At 31.1% G+C, this 27,908-nt stretch overlaps 1 protein-coding gene across 2 annotated transcripts; it reads left to right on the top strand.

Annotated features, from left to right (window-relative positions):
* On the top strand, positions 1 to 27,146 carry LOC142323455 (serine/arginine-rich splicing factor 1A-like). Of its 2 annotated transcripts, none has more exons than XM_075363093.1 (5): positions 1 to 248; positions 5,470 to 5,657; positions 13,300 to 13,472; positions 19,692 to 19,873; positions 25,887 to 27,146. In XM_075363093.1, exons 1-4 carry the CDS (start codon positions 85 to 87, stop codon positions 19,860 to 19,862), a joined length of 696 nt encoding a protein of 231 aa, XP_075219208.1. In that variant the 5' UTR covers positions 1 to 84; the 3' UTR covers positions 19,863 to 19,873; positions 25,887 to 27,146. The 2 variants fall into 2 exon arrangements, with proteins under 2 accessions (XP_075219208.1, XP_075219207.1); XM_075363092.1 differs by lacking the exon at positions 25,887 to 27,146 and adding an exon at positions 24,629 to 25,244.
* Positions 27,147 to 27,908: the final 762 nt, after the last annotated feature.

Below are 27,908 nucleotides of genomic sequence, written 5' to 3'. Positions count from 1 at the left end.
TCTATCGTGCATCCTCTATGGAGGACTAACGCTGCATGTTGTTTGTACTCGTACGTTGAATAAGTGGTTATTGGTTGTGCAAAAATGGCAGGAAGAAACGAATGCCGTATTTATGTAGGTAATTTACCTCCTGACATCAGGACCAAAGATATACAGGATCTCTTTTATAAATTTGGAAAAGTAATTTTTGTTGATCTTAAAAACAGGCGAGGACCGCCTTTCGCGTTTGTCGAATTTGACGACCCGAGGTAAGTCCTGCCTAAACGGAACCTAGTGATCTGTTTACTTGATTAATTTAATTTATATTCCTTAATTGTTGTAATTACTTTGGATGTTTTAACCTTCATCTGTGATTAATCTTATTGTATGATATTCAAAATATGTACTTTACTGCAATTTTTTTTCAGCACCAGCGTTCTGACTGCGGCGTAAAGCTTATACCACGCTAACTGAAACTAATAGTGTACTGGTAGTAGTTCGGTATTCGTACAATTTTGAATTGTAATTTGCTGGATTTGGTTAGTGAGGTAGTGTGTAAAACTCTGAACTAAATCAGTGGCATTTTAACATTTTACTGGTGTGATAATATACATTTATATAATGTGTGTAATATTTAGTTTTTCTCCTTAATGCAGTTGAATGAAATTATGATCCTTCTTTTCCATGTTAGTGATTCGTGTAATTGCAGTGGATCTGGTATTTTTAGTTATCTTAGGTATATTATTTTATCTGGCAGAATGTAAGAATTGAAAGGTTTGAGATAGATTCACTACAACATATCAAAACAATTTTTTTAATATAAGTTAACAGGAAGTAAGCTAAATTAAAATGTTACTGTTGGCAAACTTTTCATATATTATTGTTTACAAAGTTAATACATTAGAACATATTTTAACACCAGATTTTGATTTGTCATAAAAAGCAGTCAAATGAAATAACTGGCAGTTTCACAGTAAAATTACATGAAACATTACATTAAACACATTAATTGGTTTATAATGATTTACATGTAAACAGGAAAAACAAAAAATGCAGCATACATCTTTAAAGTTTTAATTTACAAAAAAAAATTATTTGTTTATTTATATAAGAAGTTTAAAGTAGCATCTGTACATCTTTTTGTGTTTGGTCATATATATGTGTAGCAGTTTGGAAAGTACCAAAAAATTAAAATTAGTTGTAATATGTTACATTTCGTCCAAAGAATGTTAGATTTTATTATGAAGTATCCCATTTATGTACTCTCAGAGATAAAATTCACGCAAGAAAAAATTTGCATGAAAGCCTTAATTACAGAAGTCTGAAGAATAAATCATTGGTAAACAAGAATTTGCTGTAAACCTAAACTGACTAAAACTACACTATTACTAAGTCTAACCATGACCTTATACTAATGCTGTCACTTGTAGGTAGATAAAGGAAACAAATAAATACTTTAACAATAGTAGATATTTGCAGTTGGTAAAGTCCTTTGTACAATAAATCTCTTTACATCCATCATGACTCAACATTCTTTTTTATATGCCACATTTTAAAGGCCTCAATTCTTTTCTTTGTAGTTTTCTTAAATTAATATTTAGAATTTATATTGGACTTTTAGAATTTATGTTTGACTTAAATTGTTAGAGGCTTAAAGAAAAAACCCAATAATATATGAGTACACTAAAGAATTTTAAAAAGTAAATTTATTTGGTTTTAATAATGAATAATTTATTTTGTTAATTTGGTTTAGTTTATTTATAAATTGAAGAATGGAATTAAGCTTGTCAAGTTTTAGTTTACTTTGATGATTGAGTACTGAATTTAATTATTTGATGTACAATTTCTAGCCGAAGAGTTCACTTATAGGGAACTACATTTTCAACAAGTAATTAGAAATATTTCTCAAATATGCACTAAAGGTGGCATTATCATCAGAGTAATGAGAACTTTCTAATAAAAATTGCAAGAGATTTAAGGAGTCGTAAAGCAAATTCGTTAATTACACTAGTAAACAAAAAAAATATTTTTCATGTATCTGTTCATGGTGATTTTATCTAATTTTGGGTTGCTGAATTAAAAACAATTATTAGAATTTGTGTAATACGTTATATTTTTTAAAAATACATATGATTTATTTACTAATAAATGGATTATCGCTGTGAAATCTATATTTAAAAAAATATATTTATGTGCGTTCTTTTAGAATTTGTTTAAATAAACTAAAATTTTATTTATTCTTGCACAGATAAATTGAAATACAGTAATACAGTTTTAAAATAACACTTTCTAGAAGTCTAAATCATTGGAAATGTCTTTTAAATAACAGTTTAAAAAAATTTTTAAATCATTGGAATTGACGTGCCTTTAATTTTTAAAATATGTTGACAAACTTTTTTGCTTGTACGATGTTTGATCAGTTTCTCTAAATAAAACCCAACAATAGTCACCCGGCATTCCAGGATTCCATCTTCCTTTGCACCTATGCTCCATGGTCAGAATATCCTGGTGGAAACACTCATTGCTGACAACCCAAATTTTCTGGATAAAAGTCTAGATGAGTGTAGGAAATGAATTTTTAATGACATCCTACATCCTAGATGTTTGTAGTTTTCTAATAGCTTATTAACCCAAAAAACCATAGTTTTCGTCTTTTTTCTTGCTCAAAAAACCACGAAGTCTTTGAAGGACTTTCATGCAGCTAGTTAATATTCACTAAATCTAACATCAAACATTGAGTCCATAAGCTGTTTCTTGATTTGCAGACTGTTAAAACATACACTCCTTGAGCTTACTATCACTCAATTTAGGAAAACTTATTTTTAAATGATTAAATCTTGGTCCATCATTGTTTAGCGCTTTTACAAAAATTTTCATAAGTCACAAGTTTTAAGTGAAGTGGCGACGGTGTGATTTTACCACTCAATTAATGATAAATGTTTTACATTTTTTTCACCAGCTACAAAGTTGTGCTGAACGGCCAGTTCTTTAATTGGTAATGACTTTTGTATCACGACTATCCCAAAACAAACAAAACATTTCGTAAACCCAGCTTGTAAATCAAGAAATAACGCAACAACTTTCAGATCACTGCAAACTTGCCAAATATGTTCTTTTGTATTTTATTGCTTCTATTAATAATGCCTTAGTTTCCATAGTTTCTTTCATGTTGACTGCATGAACTAATGGAATGGATGGCTGTTTGTTACCATTATGCAATAAAACTGCTGTCATGCTAACTTTGGTAGAGGCAATAAATAGACGCCATCCAACAGGAATATGCTGAATTCCAAGCTCTTTCATCAGGTCATCGACATGAGTACAAACACATTATGAAATTTTTATAGTAAAATAAGTTGAAAGAGTTTTATTTTGTTTTAAACTTAGTAACATTTGTTTTTTCCGCCAAAAGATTCCACTGTTGCAGTCTAGACCCCAGAAGTTCAGCTTGCTACTTTGGTAACTTTAATCCTGGAATGGTAACACCCTTTCCCCACACATAAATAGTAACACGTAGTCTCCCAGACTACTCTAGGGAAAATACATGAAAAAATGTAATATAACTTGATGCACTATAAAAAATACCAAGTTTTACATATATTTTAATCAGTTTTAGTCTTTTTTTTTTTAGACATTTTTGTCGCACTCCTTACACAATGCTCCTTGGTGCTCCATGCAAATTTGATTCTTACATTTTGTACACTGGAATCAAGTCATTCTTTTCTTTTTAGCTGGGTAAAGTGCACAAATCTCTTGCTTCCTGAATATTTTCTGCTGAGAAGTTGATGGACCAACATCTTTAACATTGCGTTTCAGATTTCTAGATAGGTTTGTCAGCCCACTGGGCTGATCTAATCGTTAACTCGTTATCGCAGATTAGCTGATTTTGAAGTCAAGGGTTCTAAGGTTCAAATCCTTGTAAAATCAGTTACTTTTATATGGGTTTGAATAGTAGATCGTGGATACTGGTGTTCTTTGGTGGTTGGGTTTCAATTAACTACACATCTCAGGAATGGTCGACCTGAGACTGTAGAAGACTACACTTCATTTACATTCATACATATCATCCTCTGAAATAATACCTTATGGTGATTTCAGAGGCTAAACAGAAAAGAGAGATAGGTTTGTCAGCTTTTATCTTCCTGAATATGTGGTGTAAAGTCTACACAGATTTCCTTTGCGAATGCATTTCTTATCATTGGTTTTATATTCGTTGAAACTGCTTGATTGACATAAATAACATAAGAGTTTATCACAATGCTGTTCAACATACTGTAAAATACACAAAGGGGTCATCTCTGGGTTCTTCTAGAACATGGACCATCAAAACAAAATTTTGAGCCAGGTTTTTCTTTTTTGAGCATCACTGCAGGTATCTCTGGTTTATCTCCTCATTTTTTCCACCATTGTTAATTTGTAACTTTCAAGCATCTTGCAAGAAGAACCAACGTAAACCAGTTGTCAAGATTGAATGTTTCTATTACTTTTTTGCACAGGTGAGAATTCTCTGACAAAGTACATAGCAGAAGGGAGACAGTGTGTCTATGGTTTTTCCATTGTTACGTGTAACTCTTCTCTGTGCGGTACTGGCTTGAGAGCTGAGGATACATCTGGATATTTTATGAACTTTCTATCTTTAAATAAAAATTCAAATATGTTTGTCATACAAAGTAGTAGTCTGTGAAGTGGTCCATTGGTTCATGCCAAACCATTGGTACAGCAAATGGTATGGCTCATCGTTTCTCCTTTAGGCATCAAATTAGAGTTACTGAGCTTTGTATGCAAATAACATGAGGCACCCAGATTTTATCATGATCCCCAAGTGCACCATCAAAATAAAATTTGTAAGCAGTTTTTATTAATTCAGAAATAGTCTTTCTTGGAGATTTTTGGCGTAAATTTATCACAGACATAACAAAAATTGTCTGGATGATTTGAACATCCACAAACTTTTGCAGAAGCCATGTTGTAACAAATAAAAATGAGAAAAATCGATTTAGTATTGTAAAGAATTGATGAAAATATAGCAAAACACTAATAACTCTGAAACACAACATGCAGTATAGACAAGTGAAGCTAGGCTGAATAAGATTTTAAGCTCCGTAGTAGGCTCCGTAGCTCAGCAGCAGATGTCTGTTTGATGACGTCATACAGACATGTTTGTACCAGTCTAACTGCAGAAATTATTCTTAATTGTAATCTGTAGTTGATCAAAATGAGTTTATTATAAAAAACATTTTTACAAATTTACAAAATTTACATAAAATCTTTAATGTGGTAATAAATTTTAATAGCATATTTGAAATTAGCACCCAAATTACAGTGAGTAAAGTTTTTAACATGTTAGATACAAATTTTTTATTAACTGGTTTTTTTATTCTGTCTAGTGGTTTAAATTTTTATGTTTCAGCTTTTTAATATACACTATTGAATTAATGAGCCACAAAAATTGAAGTTTGTGAAGTAAATTAAATTTTTATGTTCATGTAGAGATGCAGAAGATGCTGTCCGAGCTAGAGATGGATATGATTATGATGGATATCGCTTGCGTGTTGAATTTCCTCGAGGAGGTGGACCAAGTGGATTTAGAGGTAGAGGTAATGGAGGAGGGAATAGCTCAGGAGGTCGAGGACGTGGTCCTCCAGCTAGGCGATCACAATACAGAGTACTTGTAACTGGTTAGTGTTTTTTTACTACATATGTTAGATTTCTAATCATATCATGTTTTGCTTTGCTTTTGACTGTGTACTTTAAAATTATGGTTTTGCTGTAATTTCCAATAATCTAGCCAATAAAATAAGAACCTGCGTTAAGTTGTTATAATTTTGTGGTTAGCAGCAAGAAACCATGCTTTTGTTTAAACAGCATAATGATTTGTTTACATTTTAAACAAATACAGGAAAATGCTTTTTATGTGCCCTTTTATTTATACAATTTCATTGACAAAACAATTTTTATTTCCCTTATAACATTGACAAAACAATTCTGTGGAATATATGAACATAGAATTGCTTCACATATTTGCCCAGAACATTGTACTGGGCATTTTTTACTACTCAGTACAGTAGCAGCTGCTTTTTGTGATTAGTTATATATTTTACCTATTCTGTGACAATGTAACTCATAAAAACCTTACTCTTAAGGTAGTGCAAATTAAAGTAAATCTTATTAAAAATATTTAGGCCAAAATTTATATAGAACTCAAAAAAATTATAAATATTTTTCTGAAATCTTGTTTGCTTTTCATTTTAAATAAATTAAATAAAAACAAAATATTTTTTTTTAATAAAAGAAGCTGAAATTTATCAGTATGATCATAGTAAATAACAATTATTGTTTAGTTTGTTACTGAATGAGATTTGTCATGTGTATAATTATTAATCAGATGTCACATTTTTAGATAGTTTATAGCAAATGATGAAATTTTTTATGGATTTACTCCCACTTCTGAAACCAGAACAGATTTGTTAAGTGCTCTTTGTTAATAGATCTTGTTAAGTTTCTCATTATTTCATGGAATCTCATTCTTGACATCATGGCACAGGCTAATCTGCAATCAGCTGACAGTAAGTTATGATCTAAATTAATTGCACGATAATAATAATTTATAAGGTGTCATTTCAACTGTTTCTGCAAAATTTTCCGTACAGTTGGTTGTGGAATTTGTCATTTTAAACTCGCTGATCTAGTTGATTTATGTAGGGTACATATCTTTTTCCAGTTGTAGGTGGTCCCTTGTTCGTCATTCACCCATTTTTGTTCTGCAATGTCATGTACAGTAGGGACAGTGTTTTGGTTTATTCAAGTACAAAAAAGCTTTCTCAACAGGAGTAGTGGCCATCTTGCCAGGTGGTTGTGTGACAATAAACAGTATTGAGTAAAACAGTTACACCAACTTAAAAAAATTCCCTGTAAATCCATATTAGTTTCTGTCTATACATATAAAATTTACATTTTTTATAAACCATCAAAAGTGTCTGTTTCAAATGTCATTACCCTAAATAATATTAAAATTACTGCAGCCATTTTTTCTAACTTTACTAGGTTAGGACCTTGAATTAGACGATTTTCTTTTCTTTTTTGCCACTGGCTAACTTTAATGTCAGCCATTGTGCTTATCATTATGACATTTTCTCTTATTAACTAACTTAAGCTAAAAGCTGAAGCTACATATACACTCCATGCATAGCCTTCCAGCTAGGTGACCTAAAAAAAGAGATAATGCTGAGGGTCCTGGTAATCTATGTGTAGCCTGTAACTACCCACAATCTGGATGGAAGTAGCACATAAATCATCATGAAGAACAGACCACACTGGAGTTCAGCATTAATACTAAACTAATCTTAAGACAACTTTGGCATTAAAACTTTATTTTATGATGTAGCAAAAGTAATGATATACTCTGTTTACTTAATGAATAACAAGTTAATACTATTATTTTGCTAAATTATTAATACACTTTGTAAATATTATGTTACTTTATTAAATTTTTGTGATATATTATTGTAGAATATAGTAGATTCCTTCTTGTTTTATTAAAGACTAAGTTTAGGTTATAACATTTTTTTCACGCTACATATGTTGCTCAAATTTGATGATGTTTTGGCATCTATCAGTACATAATTTTTTCAACTCTGAAAGTTGTCACATTCCTCCTTTTTGAACTCATGTTTTCACTTAAAACTACATGCTATTTGACTTAACATTAAAAATATTTTTATTTTTATTTATTTTTTTTTAAATATGATAAGTCAAGAGTTATTAATGATAACTAAAATTGTGTAAATGAAAAACATTCTACTATTCAATTAAATTTAAAAAAAAATGTATAGGCTGAAATTAGAGTTGTAGTGCATAAAGACTTAAAACATTTGATCTGCGAATAGAAACTGAATAAGATTATAGTAACTTATTAATAACTGGGAAATATTATTATGACTATTTTAACTTTTTACAGCGCATGTTTAATCATGTGTGTTAAAAAAATTGTCATGTGACTTTTTATTTAGAACAATAACATTCCAAATCAAAGTCGTAATAATATTAATCAGGACACAACACTACATGCACATGGTTTGCAAAAATACTATCATGCTCAGAAGTACAGGGCACTATACGCACATGATGTGCAAAAATAATATTCTGTTAGTAATCAAATATGTATAAATATAGTGTTGTTTACCTTTATAAAAACAGTACATGGTGTTACTTTAAAAGTACCTATCTGTTCATATTCAGAACTGGAGATATTGTAAAATACTGGAAAGAGCAGGAAAAGTGCTACGAGAAGTGGATAAAAAAAATCAGTTACACCCTTGCCGTGTTCTTGAACTGAAAAGGATATATTAATGTCTTTTGGTGACAGCACTGGTTGTGTTGTCTTCACGCTCCCCCAGCATCAATTCTATATGACATTCGGTACGTGTGTAGTATCATCAATATGGTGTGTCCTCTAGAGGTTTCGTCCAGCATAGAAGTGCATTCAATAGACCGTTTTTTGTGGGCAAAAATTTATAATTGTTGTGAAATTCATCACCAAGTTGAGGTATACAGTGAGAATGCAATGTCATGCCTGCTGATCACAAAATGGTGCCATACGTTCAGAAACGGAAGAGCTGATGTGAGTAACGAATGGCGTGCTGGGGGCGTCCTTCAATTGCAAATACGACGGATAACACGGAACACATGAATGAAAAGATCTTGAGTAATCAACGCATTAAAATTTTGAGAGATTGCAAGTGAACTTAACATTAGTTATGGTAGTGTATTTTTGATTATTCACGATCAGCTTGATTACTGTATGATGTGTGCCACATCTGTTGACCAATAACCACAAACAAACGTTTTGCATCTGCTTTTTCTTCAATGTTATTTCAGGACTGGTCGAAAGTTTTTGAAACAAATCATCACACACAGGGGATGAGAACTGGGTGCTTCATTACATTCCTGAGACTAAATGAGCATCACATGAATGGAGAAATAAAAATTCACTGCAGCCAAAAAAAGTGAAAAAATCTCCACATGTTCGAAAGATTATGCTGACAGTCTTTTTCAAATCTGAGGGAGTTTACAGTGAATTTATGCCCCTAGGAGCAACAATCAATGCCGAATTTTACTGTGAGGCTTGAAAAAAAATTGCATAAAGCCATTAAAGATCGAAGACCTGGAAGATTGAGCGATGGGGTTGTTTTTCTTCACAATGCTACTCCTCATTCAGTCTTATGTGACAAAGGAGTTACTGCAAAAATTCAAGTGGTAAGTGTGGTCTCATCCGCCTTACAGCTCTGACCTAGCACCCTGCGACTATCACCTGTTTGGTCCTCTCAAGCAAGACCTGGGAGGGGAGCGTTTCGCTAATGATGATGAACTTAAGGAAGCGGTCCTTAAATGTTTAAAGGAAATTGGATAAAATTTTTATGAGAGTGGAATTGAAAAACTTGTCACAAGTTGTGAAAAGTGTTTAGAAAAACTTGGTGATTATGTCGAAAAATAGATAAAAATATGTAGTTTTTGTTCAATAAAAAAAAAATTGTCTTATAAATATGTGTTTGTTTCATAGAGGGGGTGTAACTTACTTTCTGATTGTCCCTCCTATAAGGCACTCATATTCATGTTTGACAAAATTGAACATTGCGTCCTTAACCTCTTGACCACAGGTGTGTGTGTGTGTGTGTTAAATGAAATATGCAATAAATTCAAATTTGTCTAATTTATAGACATTATTTAAATTACATTATTAATAACATAGTAATGTTAAGAAATATTTTATAATTTATTTTTAGATAAATCTACGGGGTGATACTTAAATTTATATAATTTCAAAAAAAAAATAATAGTAACTGAAACAAGATTTTTTTCTGATAGGCCAAAGTATTGTACTGTCTTAACGCAACAATAGTTGTCTTGTCTGGACAGAAGTTTGTTCCGATTCTTTTAGGTACTGAAGATGTAATATTATATTTTAGGTGGAAGTATAGTCATAGTCATGAATAATTAACAATGATGTCAAGGTTAGCAATTGATGTTAAAAAGATAGTTAAAAGTGAAACATTGTTTGATATTGTTGCAGACTACATTGATTCAGTCATTCCATGAAAATTCATTATCCCATTCATCAGCAATGGGAATTTCATCCACACAATAGAATAACTTAGAATATCCACACAATAGACTATCTTCAATTCTAATTCCATCTTACTCATAATAATGGTTTCTCTCTGTTAAATGATTCCTTATCCATTATTATAATTTTTATTTTATTTTCTCTCTTCTGTTAACACACACTGTGTCTGAATATCTGTATGTTTTAGTATTTTTATTTGTTTATTCTATTTGATATATTCAAATGCTTTTTCTTTTTCTGTAAAACATATTGTCCCTTTACCTCATTCTATTTACCTCTTGTTAATAATTCTTGCTGGATAGATTGCATCACTTGTGCCTCCTTTCTGAATCCATATTGTTCTATAATCATTGCTTACTCAATCTTCTTTGAAAAGTCGTTGAATCTTTTATGACTGCAAAATTGAACAATTTTTCTAAACTTATATAGTCACAAAGTATTTAAAAACAAAAACACATGATTAAAAGTTAAAAATCCTCCAGTAAACATCAGTTATCTTAATTTCTTTTATCCTGGCAAGGAAATTACATATGAGAACCATTTTACATATTTTGTAAACAGTAGTTTTGTTAATTAATATTTAATTTTTAAACCCTAAAAAGAAAACTAAAACTTTAAAACAGTTTTATTACCTCTCTCCTCAAAAGAAAACTTGATTATGTATAGTGTAATATGTTTTACCAGTATAAAATACCTAGAAAAATACACTAATGAAAACCATTACATGAAAATTGTGTAAGTTCTAAATGTAAGAAAGAAAAAATCCTTGTATATTGGAAAAATTCTTTTAAATTTAAACATATGTTAAGAATTTTCAAAGTGACAAAGTGTTCTATTGTTTTAAAGACACATCTTCTTTTACCTGTTCTGAAGCAAATTTTTTGTAACCAGTTATAAAAAGACTTACTTATGTTAGTAATACTGTCCTAAAGAGGAGGTTTGAATTTATAGTTTGTAGTGCATGCTGGTTTTCTTAAGATAAATAGATACTAAAAAATCTCATTGAATACAGTACTTGCAATCTTAAAAAAGTTGCAATAAAACACTAAGTGCAAATTAATTACTGACTAATGGTACCATTACCATCAAGACAGTGTACCTTATCTGTAATTTGTAAAGATTTTGATTTTCACTGTTTCTTTGTTATTTGAAAGCTAATATTTTATTGGTCCATTGCAATTGCTCAAGACTCTTGAAAACGATATATAGGTAAGGTGACTGGCTTTACAAATCCCTCATTGATTATAAAATGAAATTCACTATCATCAGATTTATTAGGTAGAACAGTGCAATGCATATTCCATCACAGTATCTCTTTTCATCCCTAAAATTCAAATTGTTCTGAAAGTTTTGGTAAATGATCTACTGAATAACCTTGGATGTTTGTAAAAAAATTCATTCTAGTGAAGTATCAGAACTCTTGAGCATTAGATAATTTACTTCAAATGAAGTTCATTTCTAGTTAACATGGTTTGTTAATACATGAAACTGCTGATAATGATTTTCTGAACTACCTTATCTTGTGCTAACTCACAACACTTTGTGAAACTAGCTATTAATTGTCAAATGACCTTTAAAGTCAGGTTTATTTATATTTTTTATTTTTTAAGTAAAAAATGAAAAAGTAATTATTACAGTTCAGTAAAACACGAGTACCATCTTATTAATCTGTAACACGTTTAAAAATAAATGAAACTGATTAAAAATAACAATTCATTCTGTTAATAGTACAACAACCAGCAAGTTAAACAAAATTTAAAATGTAAAAATTCTAATCAAAATCAATAAATAAAAATTTAATTTAATTAAGCCATTTAAAATTTAAAAATGAATGTAACCATTGCATTTTACCGACATAATTCTTCAGGATGGATGATAGGTGAAATAAATATAGCCATGACTTCATTCATATCGGGTAATTTAGACAAAGTAAACCATTTAAACAAAGTCCATGATGTATCTAGTTTTAAATCAGTTGGTATAAAGTAGATAAAAACAGTTTGTGTCTAACTTAACTTTGTGTCTTCATTGTTAAGTATAAAAGTAAAACTACTGAATAAAGTCTTACAATACAAGAGAAAAATAAAAAAACAGCATAACTTAACACATTGTAAAAACCGTAGCCAACTATAAAAACAAAAAAAAACCAAGATAAAAGAAATTTTAGATGAATAACATCTTGAAGTATTGTAAAAGACCCCTATTGTGAAGAAAATCTATCATAGCTTGTGACAGTGACTTCATAAATTAATTGTTCTTGCTGTATTTCAGAGGATTTGGATGCTTCACTGTGTTCAGCTTTCATATTAGCTGTCTTGTACCCAGTGATAACCAAAATCTTCACATCTGTGTATACTTTGCAATTTTTTGTGAATTTCACAAAGTGGTGCAACAATGGCTTTCTAGATTATTGCCAAACAGTCTGTTGATTGCATATCCTGAATCACCTGCAGTTCACACTCTGAGCACTTACAAACAATGAATGATTGTACAAAAAAAAGCTTGTCAAATAGCAAGGCTCTGTGGTGTAGACAAGTGCAACAGCTGGTAATGTAATTTGCTTTACAGTAGTGTAAACTGAGTGGGTTCCCAACATCAGCTTCTTTGTTTTGAAGTCATTGACCTTCCTCTGTATTCTGGTATCTTGAATGACCATTTCCATCTTGTAAACAGGGCTATTCTTTGACATCAAAGAATGCTGTGTTTAGAGTTAGCTTGATCAACAAGTGACTCACTTTCATGAAGCTTCTTTGACAATTTTATGCATAGCCTCTTGGACAACATGTGACAAAACTGAAATGTTGATACTTGTACCAACCCTGAATCTAGAAAATTGTAGATGACTATGTATTGCAAGTTTATTGGTAAAACCCAAAAAACAAGGTACAATTCTTACAATGGAAAAACGCTCCTCATAGACTTTTGGGAGACAGAGTTCTGATGCAGTTACAGAACAGTTATCAATTAAGTGCTTCCGATGGACGCATAAGTGTTGACCTATGTGACATCAGAAGGAATTTACTGGAGACTTGTAGTTAAGTTTTAAAATCCTTCTCCAAAGCACATGCCATATTTTAATTTCACCAGTGTTATTTGATCACTTATAGATTTGCTTTTCCTGATAAGATTATCATTTTTAATGTAGTAATAATATGATCGGCTTTTATTCACTGAATATTTTTATGCTGTTTGTTAAGGTTTACCACCATCTGGAAGTTGGCAGGATCTAAAAGATCACATGCGTGAGGCTGGTGATGTTTGCTTTGCAGATGTTTTTAAAGATGGTACAGGTGTAGTAGAATTCCTGCGATATGATGATATGAAATATGCATTCAAAAAACTTGATGATTCCCGGTTTAGATCTCATGAGGTATGAGATTTATATTTATGATGAATTTTTTTTATTTTAATACATTATTTTTCTTTATCAGTTTAAAAGGGTTGTTCTGAATTTAAACCTTGTAGTTTAAACAATATCAATATCATGTATTTGTGACAGTTGTTCCTTTTACCTGATTGTATTTGTGGAAGATAATAGTTAAGTCAGTCATTGAGTCACTATAACTACCATGATGATATAGATGACGTATTGAAGTGACAACCCATTGATAAATAAGTCCAACATCACATTTTACTTTTCTGCATTAATAGTGGTTTGTATATGTGTAGATTATCATTTAATGTGCTCATTTTTTACCAGATAAGAATTTTCATCAATTTGGAATGACTATATAAAGCGTAATTTAATGTCAGTTTATACGAGGTGGAATTGGAAAGTTCTAAGGTAGGTGTCACCACTGCTCAATAGGAAGGGTAGGGTTTGCCTATGGTTGTGGAAGGGGAAATTTGCTTTTTCTTGAAACACCATGAAAAGATCACAGCAATATCTTTGTTCAGTAGAGAGTGCCATCTTGGTAAGTGAAGACGTGTTTTGGTTCTTGGCAGATTATTGATTTCACAAAATGGATGTAAAAACTGAATGAGGTAGTAAAATTTTGTTTGAAACCTGAGAAATCAGCTTTGGAGACTTATGAACTCTCAAATACAGCTTTTGGAGATACGTGTTCAAGCCGCTCAAATGATTTTATATGGTTCAACAGCTTCAATGATCTCTGTAAATCAGTTGAAGATGATCCCCTGGTCTGGCCGGCCTTTTGCGATTTAATGTGCTCCAACTAGGGGGGATAGCTGATGAACTGAATTTAAGTTTCTATTTGATTTAGTCAATTTTAACTGAAGCTTAGAATATATCGTGTTCGTAAAATTAATTGTGAAGCTGTTGTCAGACCGTTAGAAACAACACAGATTTGAAGTGCCCTGAGAACTATTAAATTGGGCTGAAACTGGTTCAGATTTATTGAATAGGGTAATTACAGCTGACAAGCATAGGCTTATGCCTATGACCCAGAAAAAGGCATAGTCATCTCAGTGGAAGGATCCAAGTTCGCCATGACCAAAAACACTCTACAAAGTTGGTTGAATGTGAAGACAGTGTTGGTGGTTTATTTTTTTGATTCTACAAGTATCATGCATCACAAATTTGCCCCTAGGGGGCAGACAGTCCACCAGGAATATTATAAAAGTGTCCTTCAGTATTTGCATGAAAATGTGTGAAAGAAAAGGTCACTGCATTTTGGCAAGACTAAAATTGGGTCCTCCACCAAAACAGTGCACCGGCTACTGGTGTATTATCATTTATGGAATTTTTGGCCAAATTCCTGTGCTTCTGCAACCCCCCCCCCCCCCATGTTCTCTGGATTTAGCCCCCGCTGACTTCTGCCTGTTTCCTAAATTGACATTTTTGCTGAAAGGAAACAGATTTGACTCGGTTGAAGACATCCAAGCCAAATAGGAAGGGTTCTTAACACCTTTAAGAAAGAAAATTTCTAGGAATGCTTCCAAAAGTGGAAACACTATTGGATTCTATGTTGTTCAGTCAGAAAGAGATTACTTTGAAGGAGATCTATCACAGTAACCTGTAAGTGTTGCCATTTTGAAATTACAAGCCCAGTCTTAAAACTTTTCGGTCACACCTCTTAGTTTTAATATTTAATACATTTTCTGTTTGTAGCAAAAATTTAAAAATATGTTACAGTTTATTTTGGTTGATAATTCAGAACCAGTCATCCAAAGTAAACATTGCATTTTTCCAACATAATCATCTAGGATGGATGACAGGGAAAATAAATATAGTCATGACTTTCATTCATCTAAGGTGATTACACAAAGTGAACCATTTAAACAAAGTTTCCATAAAGTATATACTTTTAAATCTGTTAGTTTTCTGCAACAGAAAAATAATTTCTTTATAATATTTATCATAACATATTTAAAAAAAATGAAATCATAATTCCTCCTAAAAAAGGCGATTTTGACCAGACAAAAATAATTGCTCTAAACTGGACATTTACATTTTTTTTTACTAATCAGCTGCCTTAAATTTTTATAGTCATTATATATGTGTATGAGGTCTGTTCAGAAAATAACTGAACTTTATTTGTTTAAACTTACAGATTATTGGTTCGTGTACCCTTCAAAGTACCTCCCTTATTCATACACTTTTCCCAGTGGTGTTTCCACCATGAAGCAGCCCTGGATAGCTTCATTTGAAATGGCCTTTAAGGTCCTTGATGAATTTGCTTTAATGTCATCGATAGTCTCAAAATGGCATCCTTTCATCACTGATTTTCATTTCGGAAATAAGAAAAAAATTGCAAAGCTTTGACAGAGCTGAGTGTGCAGGTGCATTGCGTGGTTAAGGAACCATGAGTTGTCTCACCACAAGTCTGGTCTCTTTTTGCGGATTTTTTCACATAACCATTGTAAAACAACTTGATAGTATGCACGGTTCACTGTTTCACTTTCAGGCAAGAATTCAGATTGCATAATTCCATCTAAATTAAAAAACAGAGCATCACCTTGACATGGGATCGAGACTGACGTGCTTTCTTGGGGCATGGAGATCCTTCGCCAATCCATTGTGACAATTGAACTTATGACTCAGTGTCATAGTCGTAAACCCAGTTTTCGTCTCCTGTTATGATCCTGTGTATGAATGTTTCATTGTCATCGGCTTGCTCAAGAAGTTGCCGACAAACATCCACGCAATTTTCTTTTTGCTATTTGGTCATCAAGCAAGGAAAACTTTTCTGCAACTTGATGCATGTTCAATTTTTCAGTCAGTATGTTTTGGCATGATCCAGTTGAGATGCTAACCTCTTCTGCAATCTCTCTGACAGTCAATCGAGGATTTGCACACACCAGATCATTGATTTTCTGAACATGACTGTTATCAGTTTAAGTCAAAGACCTTCCTGGTCGAGGGTCATCTTCAATTGACTGATGACCATTTTTAAATTGTAAAAACTATTCATAAGATTGAATACAACCCAGAGCATCATCTTCATAAGATTGTTTTAAAAGTTGAAAAATTTCTGTGAAATTTTCCCCAGTTTCACATAAAATTTTACGTTGTATCGTTGCTCCTGTAAATCATACATTATTAAAATCAATACTAACACTTAAACACGTTGCACTCAAATATCAATAACACAAAAACTAAACTAGATATCAACAATCCAAGAACATGTGGTTACAGGGGAGGTTATGCAGAACACTGCTGCCAACTGCATGTCACTTTATATCTTCGTTGGTGTGTAATTAAAAATGTTCAGTTATTTTCTGAACAGACCTCATATATACATATTTCTTTATATTCAGTGATGGTAAAATTTGTTAATGAATTTTAGCCAAGCAGTTATAGCAAGGAACTTGTGGAGGGTAGTAGATGTATGACTAAGTAGAATAAAAAGCACCTTGCTAGAATAGCTTTGCTATAATTTTCTATTGAATTTTTAAATGAAGGCAGCTAAAAGAAAAGAAAAAAACAATTCATATTAACTAGTTAGAGCCTTATTTATAATTCAATTGCAAAAAGAAAAGACTAAGGTATAATAGTGAAATATATTACTATAACAGAAAATAATGATATTTAAATGAGTTTGCTTATAGTTGCAATATATTCTCATTCAGTCACAAGTTTAGAACAATCAGAGAAGTATTACATTTATACATTTTAAAATAAGTATAAGGTAATGAATTGAATTCACTGGAATTCTATAAAATGTGACATTTTGTTTATGTTAGTGGAGAATGAGTAATAGATGTTATCACATCAACTACAATGTTTATGATATAATTGAAATATATATAAATATTTGACTAGGTGACGTGGATTTAAGTTTAATTTAAACTTTAAACTTTAATTTCTTGACTCGTGGATTTATAAGCATATAAATTTAAAAAAACTTTTTTCTATTCTTTCTTTTGAAGAAAACGCTGTTGGAGAGGTACCTCTGATAATGCATTCTTCTATACGAAGTAAGAATGTAACATTAAGATAAGAATATGTTCCTTAAATTTTTACCACTTAAGTGAATTCATTAATAATATCAACAAATTAAAAGTAATCATGTTTGTAATTTGTTCAGCAAAACAATTTTACAAAGTGTCATTTGTTGAAGTGCAATACTAATGTTTCTTAATCCTGGTTATGGTGCTAAACTGATCTCTTATGAATAAATGGTCCACAACATCTTCATTATCTTAGGTAATGGCATTCTGGAAATTGAAGTGTGAAGAAAGGTGAAATATCAACTATCTGAATCACATTCAATAAACTGGTTCCCATAGATCTTCATGCTGGGTGCAATTTACTACATGCTACTAACATTTTAGAAGTGGTTACTTTCCATAACAATTAATAATTACTTAATTTGCTCCTCTTATACTTTTAGGTGTCGAGGTTAAAGCAATTATTATAGTTAAAAAAACAAATTTTTTGTAAGATTAATAAATTGTACATTTTATTAACCTTACAAACATATTTGTAATGTTTGCAAGTATTACAGTTTTACTCAATTTGTGTAATAAATGATTTTAATACTACATTTGCTCAAATCTTAGCTGCACCTTTTTTCCTCTTTTTAATATCCAAAAATCAGTTACAGCTTAGATTCAAATCCTTTTTTTTTTTTTTTAATTTGAAGAAAAGGTTTATAATAATTTTTTTAAATCCTCTTAGTTTTTGTTTTCTAATTCCTAAGTATTGTACATTATTTAAGATAAACATTTAAAAAAATTTGCTGTTGAAAATACAATCATCCTCTCTCCAGAGTTAATAGATTTTTTTTCATTGAAAATTGGTAGTTTTAGCTTATTTTTTTTATTTTGGTAGTTTTTCAGAATGCTATCAGGATCAATAGTGTCATAAAGGGACAATGAGTCATTTCATTTTGTTCAGAGGTTCAGAAACCTTAAGTTCTTAATAATGACCTGGAAAATTGTCTATTGTAAATTGAAGTTTACCATTGCCTATGGTAAACTTCACTAGATATTTAGTCTGTCTTATAACTTGGTTTTGTGTACTTACCTATTTCTTTCTATTTACTTCTGAAACAGCTAGTACAGTACAATCTTTACTCAAGTAACACCAAGACAGAATGCAGATGGATCAGAAATATACAAGAGGATCTGAAGAAAATTGACTTTACACCAGTAGACACCGCAGATAAGATAAAATTAAAGAAGAAACTCACGAACAGAAACATTCGATTCACACTCACAACACAAACATTTTCAACACTAGAAAGGGCACAAAGATCGGAACGTATGAAAAAGTACTGGGAGAACCACAAGGCCCAAGCAGTCCCATCGAAGAGACTTGGATAATGGACTGACCAAAGTGATCCTATGCAGTCATAAAAGATAATAATAATAATAATTATTAAATATATATATAATGTAAAAAATGAATGCTGTATGTATAACATATGACTATCAATAATGCAAGGAAAGATATTTTGAAAATTGTCAGAAAATCATGAAATCTACACTCTTATAACAATACCTGAAGCACACTGTTAAAAACAGTAATACTGATGGTCTGCATCCTATGTTGAGAAAAGTTTTCCGTACCCCACCCAGATGAATAGGCCTGTGAATCAAAAGGTAATGTTTAAAGCCATTACCTTGTACTAGTGTGTGGACCACTTCAATTGTTACAAGAGATGGTTGGTATATTTTATTTACCCACTCTCTTAATATTAAAAGATTATACTTTTAAAAGGTAAAAAAAAAGAACTAAACAGAAATCATTTTAATGTGATGTACTTTTCTGCATTTCATATGATGTGAACATTGCTCCTTGCACTATTATTCACACTAGTTTTTAATATACCCTGTTTAAAACAAATAATGTGAATGTTTCACATTTTATTTTCTAACTTTGTAACATGATGTTTTTAAACCAAAGTTAAAAGTTGAACAATGTTATCTTAACCAAAGTTATCAATGTTAAATGCAAATTGTGATATTAATGTGACGAATTGAAAATATTGTAAAAATATCACAAAAATCATATTAATTATAGCCACATTTGGTTCTCATTTCAACATATGTATTTCATTCTTCTCATGTGCTGATAATAATACTTTAATATTAGTGTTACTTGTTGGCTTAGTTGATAGATTGTGTAGATTTTTTATAGTATTGCTCTTATTTTGTACATGTACTTTTACTTCGATTTCAGGGTGAGACTTCTTATATTAGGGTAAAGGAAGATTATGTTGGAGGTTACAGAAGCAGCCTGGATAGAAATGGTTCTTATTCACGAAGTCACAGTTACTCACCTCGTCGTAGGGGAACACCTACATATTCTCCAGTTCAGCGTGACTATTCACGCTCTAGATCTCGCTCATGAACTTTTGATAAGTAAGACAATTATTTTTATTATTGTATATTACAATTTTGTGGGCAATATCTTTCCTATCTCTATCTTATGAAAAGTCCAAGTAATATTAGTTGGGTTTTATATATTTTTTTTATTGTCCTATTTATAAACTTTATAAAGCTTGCTGATACCTGACTGAAATGCAAGGTTCAGTGAACCATTCAGCAATGATGCTGTTTAAATGAAATAATCGTATACATTTTTCAAACAGGCAATTTTTTTGGAATGTATTGACATTCTACTAAACTTAACTCAACAACTTGATTAAATAGATCAAAATATTTTGAATCTACTTTCAACAAGACTGTTGATCAGATGTCTAAGAAATTACTGATGATGGCTAAGTAAAGGCTGCCACATGTAATTTTAATATATGATTTGTACATTGTAGGGTGGCTGTAGAATTTATATCCAAACTGCTCTCAACTGAACAATAAAAGCTTCAGACACGGTTTCCTGCTGGACTAAGAGAGTAGTGATTCTTAGATATGCTCCAAACTATCAAAAAGCTAAATAAATATTACCTAAAGGTTCGTTCTCTGTTAATTGTTTTAGATCAGAACTGTGAAAATTGCTCTAGTAGAAACTATGTTATAACAAATTCCCTCCCCATTGTTTGCTTTTGGTCCTGAACTTTTTAACTAAACATGCAATTTCCCAGCACCTGATTTATCAAGCACCTTATTCTCCATATGTGGCTTCCTGTGATTTGTGTTTTTGTGCTGTAAGACCAATACAGGGTTGAAAATTTAGTACTGAGTGGACATATGAAAAATTTATTTATACAGCTATCCAAAACAGACACTAGTATAAAAAAAGTCAAGTTACAAAGTTTGTAGCAGAAAACTAGAATCTAGTTCTGAAGAAACTTATCACCTAAAACATGAAATTTTATGTTGCATTTAGTGTAAATTTGATTACTGTGAAAATAAGTGTTTAGGAGTGTAACAGTTGATATTGCTTTTCTATCCCTAGAGTGAATGAAATTTCTTTTTGTAGATGCTGAAATATTTAAGTAAAAAGTTAGTTACGCACTGCATAGCAAAGAATTTTTTCCATATTTTGATTGGCATGAAGAAGCAATATGCTTTCAATTGTTTCCGGTCTTTCCTTTTTCTTACTGTTACAGTTATGACTGAAGACAATGGTGTAAATTTATTTTACCATTACATTCATTCAGGTAATAAAAATTGCAAACATTTTTCATGTTGTCAAATTAACCTCTGTGGTACAGTATTTAAGTAATAAAAAATAGCCGTTTGAGGAGGCATAGAATTCTTCATATATGAACTGTGGCAGACCAATTTATTAAAAAGTTGGGCTGATGAAATGTTCAAATTATTGCTTGCTGCTACTCTCACAAAGGATTTCTTCCCTGGTGTTAAAGGGTTAGCCATCTTCCTAGCTTCAAAATAGCTAATCTCAGCGTTTTGGTTTCTTGGATTGCTATTTCCATCTTTAAACCAAACAGTGGGTCTAGCTGAATGCTGTCTGCCACAGTTCACATAATAATTTTCTCTACATGCTTTACCTTCATGTAAAGTTTTTCCACATGTACAGATTGCATCCTTAGTATCTTTGTGCCAAATGTCAAAACATTGATGCTTAAAGGATCTCATTGCCAAAGAAACATGTGCTCTTAATATCATCTTACTGATGGATTCAACTCATACTCTTTCTGGTAACAGTGGGTTACTAAATTTTAGAATGTGAGGAAGAGGGAAGAGATTCTTCATCCTGTTGTGCGTTCTTACATCTTGAAAAGAAAGTTCCTCAACAATATTTTCTGTGCTATTTAGCAGATCTCAACCAACAATTACATTTTTAGAATGATCTAGTGTTCCATGAGGCTCTATGATAATATCAATATCTGTAATTTTATTTGCCTGCAATAATCATGTTGCTTAATTATCATTAGTAATTTTTATGAAAAGTCTATGCACAGTATTTCTTTCATCCTTAACTGGAGAGCCACAGCACATGCAGTCATTGCCGTAGTTATGTTGAAACTTTTCATAAAATCCCTATTGACACTTCATAAAGTACAGGGTGTCCCATATAAAACGCAACCCATCAATCACTCATCCATGAAATTTCAAAAGTCAAGCTTACTTCCCTACTTGTTACTGAAATGGACTCGTCCAACATCTGAACATTGCGGCGACATAGTAGAACACTACCGATAGTAACAACAATGCAATCATAACGTTCAGTGTATTGCTAGAGACAAGATGGTGTTTTCGCTAGATGAACGTGTTTTCATTGTTGAGTCGTACTTCAGTACGAAATCAGTGGTTGCAGTGCAAGATTTGTTTCGCCATAAGTACCCAGATAAACCAGCTTCTAACAAAACATCAGTATTAAGGTTAGTTGCAAAATTTAGAGGAGACTGGTTCTGTTAATAACAAGGAACACAAAAGATCTGTGTCAGTGTTGAATACAGATACAGTCACTGAAATCAAAGACTGATTACTCGCCTCGCCAAATAAATCGATCAGACGTTTGTCTGCTGAAATTAATTTGTCTAAATCAACTGTTCATCGGGCGACCAAACAATTACAATTACGACCTTATCGCATTCAAACGGGTTCATCAACTTCTTGAGCCTGACAAAGAAAAACGGCTACAATATTATCAATGGTTCCGTCGATTTCTGCGTGAGGGAATTAATGTTATGGATTCGTTATTTTTCACAGATGAAGCACGGTTTCATTTGGATGGCTACATAAACAGCCAAAACAGTAGAATTTGGAGTGCTGAAAATCCCCACGTTTATCACGAAAAACAATTACACCCGCAGAAGTTGGGCGTGTGGTGCGCGATATCGCGAAAGAAAATAATCGGTCCTATTTTTTTTCGAGTACACCATTAATGCAGAACGATATCAGGATATTTTATTTCAGTTCATTGCACTCTTGGAAGAGGAAGACAGACACTGCTGGCTGCAACATGACGGTGCGACATCGCACTACGCAGGTTCAACTTCTGATTTCGTTGGTATTCGTGTTATCGGTCGAGGCTTGTGGCCACCAAGATCTCCAGATTTGACTGCGGCGGATTTATTTCTATGGGGTTACCTCAAAGAAAAAGCCTACAGCAACAAACCACGAACACTTGAACAATTGGAAGTCAATATTGAACAAGCTGTATTAAATATCCACCCACAAACTTTGAAAAAAGTTGCAAGAAACGCTGTAAAAAGAATTGAAGCTTGTATTCAAGAAGATGGCGGCCACTTCCAACATTTACTCTAAATGTAAGGTAATGGATGGTAATAATAAAAATTACATTTATATTTACACATGCCTTTGTATTATCTCAATACCTACCAATATAAGGTTGGGTTGCGTTTTATATGGGACACCCTGTACTTTGGAAAAAGTATAATAAAAGGAAGTATTAAAAACTATACTAAATAAATTAAAGTGTAATTAAAACTAAAAAAAAAAAAAAAATAAGTAATTAAGTAAGAGTATAATTGCAAGGAATCCACTGAACAATCACCACTGGATGTGTTAACAAAGTGGCTTCTGAATGTGGGTGTTTGCCCCCCCCCACCCACAGGCTTGTCAAGTTTAGTCGAGTGTGTGTGAATTTGCAGTATCCAAAAAAAAATCTTTTTAAGTTTATTTCTTCAGCTCCCCAACCACTATGGAGCTATATATTTTGAGACTCCTATTTAGATGCCAGGGCTACTGATGAGACAAAAACTGTAGTCCACCTTAAAACAAGGCTTTTTGCCTACTTTCTCCATCCTGCTATAATGACCAGTAATGGCCATCAGTTTGGCCTCCTATTTAGCTGAAGCAGAGTCCAGTGTGTTGTATTGGTACACCCATCCATGAAATTCAACCTATTGTGCTGGGTTTCCCTATAAAAACACAAGATTCCACTTTCCAGTGATACAGATTGCAGTGCATGACAAACTTGCTGCAGAGAGTTCAGTGAGGGAACAGTCTGCAGATGAAATTTGCAGTTTTTCACTCCCGTTGATGGTACTGCACCATTAACTAGTGCTCCATTAGATAGCATACAGTTGAGTTCTACAAGAGTACAAAGCTATTCCACCCTCTTCTATACATGGATTGTAATTAGAATTGATTGATCCAGGTGAGAAGATGGATTGACATCATGGAGAGGAGGATTAAGTGATAATTAGTAAGTTAGTCTGGATCAGATAGAGAATTAAAAAAAAAAATTAGATACAGAAATAATTACTAAATTATAACTTAGTTGACAATCTAGTCTATAAGAAAATTTCCAAAGAGAATAAAAAATAGTGATATGACGGGGAATAGAAAGTTAACTTAAACAGAGGCTACATGCTAGTACTACCTATGTCACACACAATGGGTAAAGCTGGAAATGATGCTCTCTAGTTAGTTGGGAGTGAAGCACTGGACCGTGCTCAAAGAAGGTGTGCAGTAGTCAAGGTTATGTCAGGGGTAGAGTTTAAATTGTGTATGCAGTCTTTCAGGATGGTTATGTGATGATAGAAATTTCACTTCCACAACTTGTGCATAATGATTGACTGGATAACAAAGTAAATCTTATTATGTTTTTAACACACTTAAGATTTTTATTTGTTTTATGTATTAATCTTTAATTCTGTAAAAAAACTTAAGTAAAGATTCAGTTCTCTGTAACATTCATTTAGTATACTATGGGTAGGTGTTATTATTACTTCTATCTATTACTGTACGCCTCTTAATTATTGTTATTTTTACTATTTTCAGGTTTTAATGGGATTGCACTTGGTTATTAATACACATCTCCACTGTTTCTTCCTTTAATGGATTTATTTAAATTTTGTTTATAGCAAATATCAGTGAAGTAGTACTGATTTTTTAAAAATGCTATGTTATTTAATTTCCTGTATATCAAGTTATTATTTTCTGATGTATTTTGCTCATTTTTTGTTTTAATTAAATATAATAATAGATAGATATTTGATTCACAGATAATATTCATAATTTGTGACATTCTTATAATCAATTAAGTTTTTTCTCAGAAGAGAAGTACATATTTTCAATAATTAATAATATATAAACTACATCAAAAATGAGTGAAATGATGTGAATAATGAAGTAAACAATTTTTTACTACTTCATTTATTTAACTTACTAATTAGGTACAAAATGAAATGTATAAATATAAGATTTATGTTATTTATGATGTAAGTTATGGTGTGTTTTTTTAACCAGTTTTATATTTTTTCTAACTCATCTAAATTTAATTTAGAAAATTGTAAAATAAATATCTTAATAATAATTTTAGTTCATTAAAAAAAAGATATAATGAAATTTACAGTATTAGCAAATATTTTAGTATTTAATAATATCTTGAATTTGAATGAAAAAACTATATAAAGCTGCATTGTTTCTTTAAGTAATCAATTAGTCATGTGTATTCATTATTCATTTATATCAATAATAAATTCACTTAAGATTTTTCAGAGTGATTGAGATATATGCAGAAAAAATATGTATACTTTTTTTTAGAATACACCCTTAAGTTATAGAACAGTAGTGAGTGAATATACTTACTACTATTAATCTGTGTAATTTTTCATGTTTTCTAATTTTATGTAAAATTACTATTTCATAATAGTTTGTGATTTTTTATAAAATCAGCCGGCTGATTTTTTTTAATAAATTGTTAGTGTTAAACATTACTTTCTTGTAGTGTTCATCAGTTTTAGTTTTTATAGTAGTTACTGTTGTCAGTGGAAAAGTAATAAAATTAAAATATACAAACAAACAGGAAACTGATTAAAATAAAACTACAGACAGTTGCAAATATTTTCTATGTATTACATTCCACATGAAAGTAAATAAAATAGAATTTCATAAAGTTGAAAGTAAAAATTTACACAAAAGAAAGGGGTTATTTTAGACAAAATAAAGTTAAATGTTTATTTTTAGTCATTACAGTAAGAGAGAACACCACAAAATAATCCGTAATCATTCAGATGTGTTTTTTCTTGTGCTTTAGATTACTTCCATCATTAGTTTCATGCAAGCAGATGTACAGTTGTATTACATCTTGGGTCACTTCATTGGAATATTTTTTAAGCTAGGAAATAGTGAAAATGGAAAACATCATAAATTGAGGCCAAGATATAGAAATAAGGAAGAGTAGTGCTTAAATTTAACTAATGTGTTCTGGATACATCTTGGTCTGTTATCCTTCTGCTTGAAAGTAATTGTTTTATTTTTAACTGAGATCAGATTCGTAAAAATAACTTTTGTATAAATACTATTTGAATGCAAAAAAAAATTGATTTGAAAATGTTGTGCTTGGTAGAGCTTGTCCTTTTTCATTTTTTCCTTCAGATACAAACATAAAGAAAAATGGACAGATAGAAAATAATGGACATAAAGAAAAATGGACAGACGTTCTATATAGCATTTGATGAAATAAGTTTTAGATATGACAATAAAAAGCGATTTTTATGTTAGTAGAACCTTAAGCCCTCCTGCTAAATGATATCAGGGAAAAGGATTGCATTCACTCCAAATTCATCTCTTTCTGTCTGTTTGAATTTTGAGCAGTAAGAAAAGAAATGAAATTTTTTTTTATGAATGAATGAATTTTGTATAATTAAACTGTGTTTTCATCATTAATCATGTATTTGAACATGTTTTGACACAAAACCGACCACAAAATTTAGTAGTTATTGCCAAAATGTAAACAAAATTTCATTGAAAAAATGGGTAGACACTACTTTTTGTAAAGAAGTTTCTCCCATTAAATATTTAATGTTTTTACTTTATATCATTTTGAACTGTTTTTACAGTTATACTTTTTCCTGAATTCTGTTTTAGTGTCGTTTTTATTTCTTTTATTACTATTCAGTATAATGTCTATTTCAATTTAGTTTACATTTTATTGCCGTTACCTATGATTATATCTAACTGAATAATTTTATTTCAGATTATAAGGTTTTTCAACCTCTTACCTAATTAGTGGTCTTATATAACTTAAATATACATATTTTTTTTTTTTAATATAAGTTGTTTCATTTCAAAGCAAGTGCTTTATGTGAAATTTGATGGTTACAGGACAAAAGCTAAGTGTGTTAATATTTGTAATTTTTCAGGAGACTTGTCCAAATAATCATTATGTAGTTCTGACAGTAAAAATAATTAATAAATAATAATGAACAGTAATACTGAGTTTTCATATGAACAAAATGATTTTCATACAATCAATTTATATATTACAAGTTATCATCTTACAATACTAAATGTTAAATCGGTAAAAATATTTATAAATTATATAAACTCTGAAACAAAAATATATATTATTTTACAACAAAAATGACTAAAATATTAGTAAAAATTGCAGTCATTTTTTTAAACACTATAACATATTTTAAAGTTTAAATCCAGTCATTTTAGATTTGAATTGCTAAATTCTCTCTTGTTACAAACAGCAGCTTTGTGAAAATTTTGGTAAAGTATGCAGTATACTGGGCGTAATAAAAGCAAAAGGCCAAGTAATTCAGTGATTTAAAATTTTCTTGTAAACTATTTATCAAGCAAAGATGAACAAGACAGAAACATTTTGACTACTATGAAAGATTTGTCGACTCAAATGACTCATAAAAATTAACACCAGTTGTGTGAGGGTATGTATTTAAATTTCAGTCTGTTTTTCATACTATTCGTTTCTGGCTTGGCCTGAATCACATAAGCCTAGTATGACCTGAAACCAGGAATCTGTGGTCTGCAATTTCCATGTTATTTGATTTGCTAACAAGTGGAGATACTACAGTAGTAATAACTAACAAGTTCTTTTTTTGATCCAGACAATCAAGTACAGAACAACATATTTAATTAACTTTAGTAATGTTTTGAAACGTAATTACACACAAATTTATGTAATTACCTCTTTGACTGAAGTCCTCGTACTATATGTATCATTATGTTTATTTTTTTTTTTTTTGCCTAATCTCTTACATTCAAATTAAGCATTCATAATTATCTTTATAATAAACCCTCGTATTTAATA

Source organism: Lycorma delicatula, chromosome 4 (genome assembly GCF_047948215.1).
Source record: "Lycorma delicatula isolate Av1 chromosome 4, ASM4794821v1, whole genome shotgun sequence".
In the NCBI taxonomy this organism is placed as follows: domain Eukaryota; kingdom Metazoa; phylum Arthropoda; class Insecta; order Hemiptera; family Fulgoridae; genus Lycorma; species Lycorma delicatula.
The sequence above is the reverse complement of the archived record's forward strand: the minus strand, read 5'-3'. Positions and strand labels throughout refer to the sequence as shown.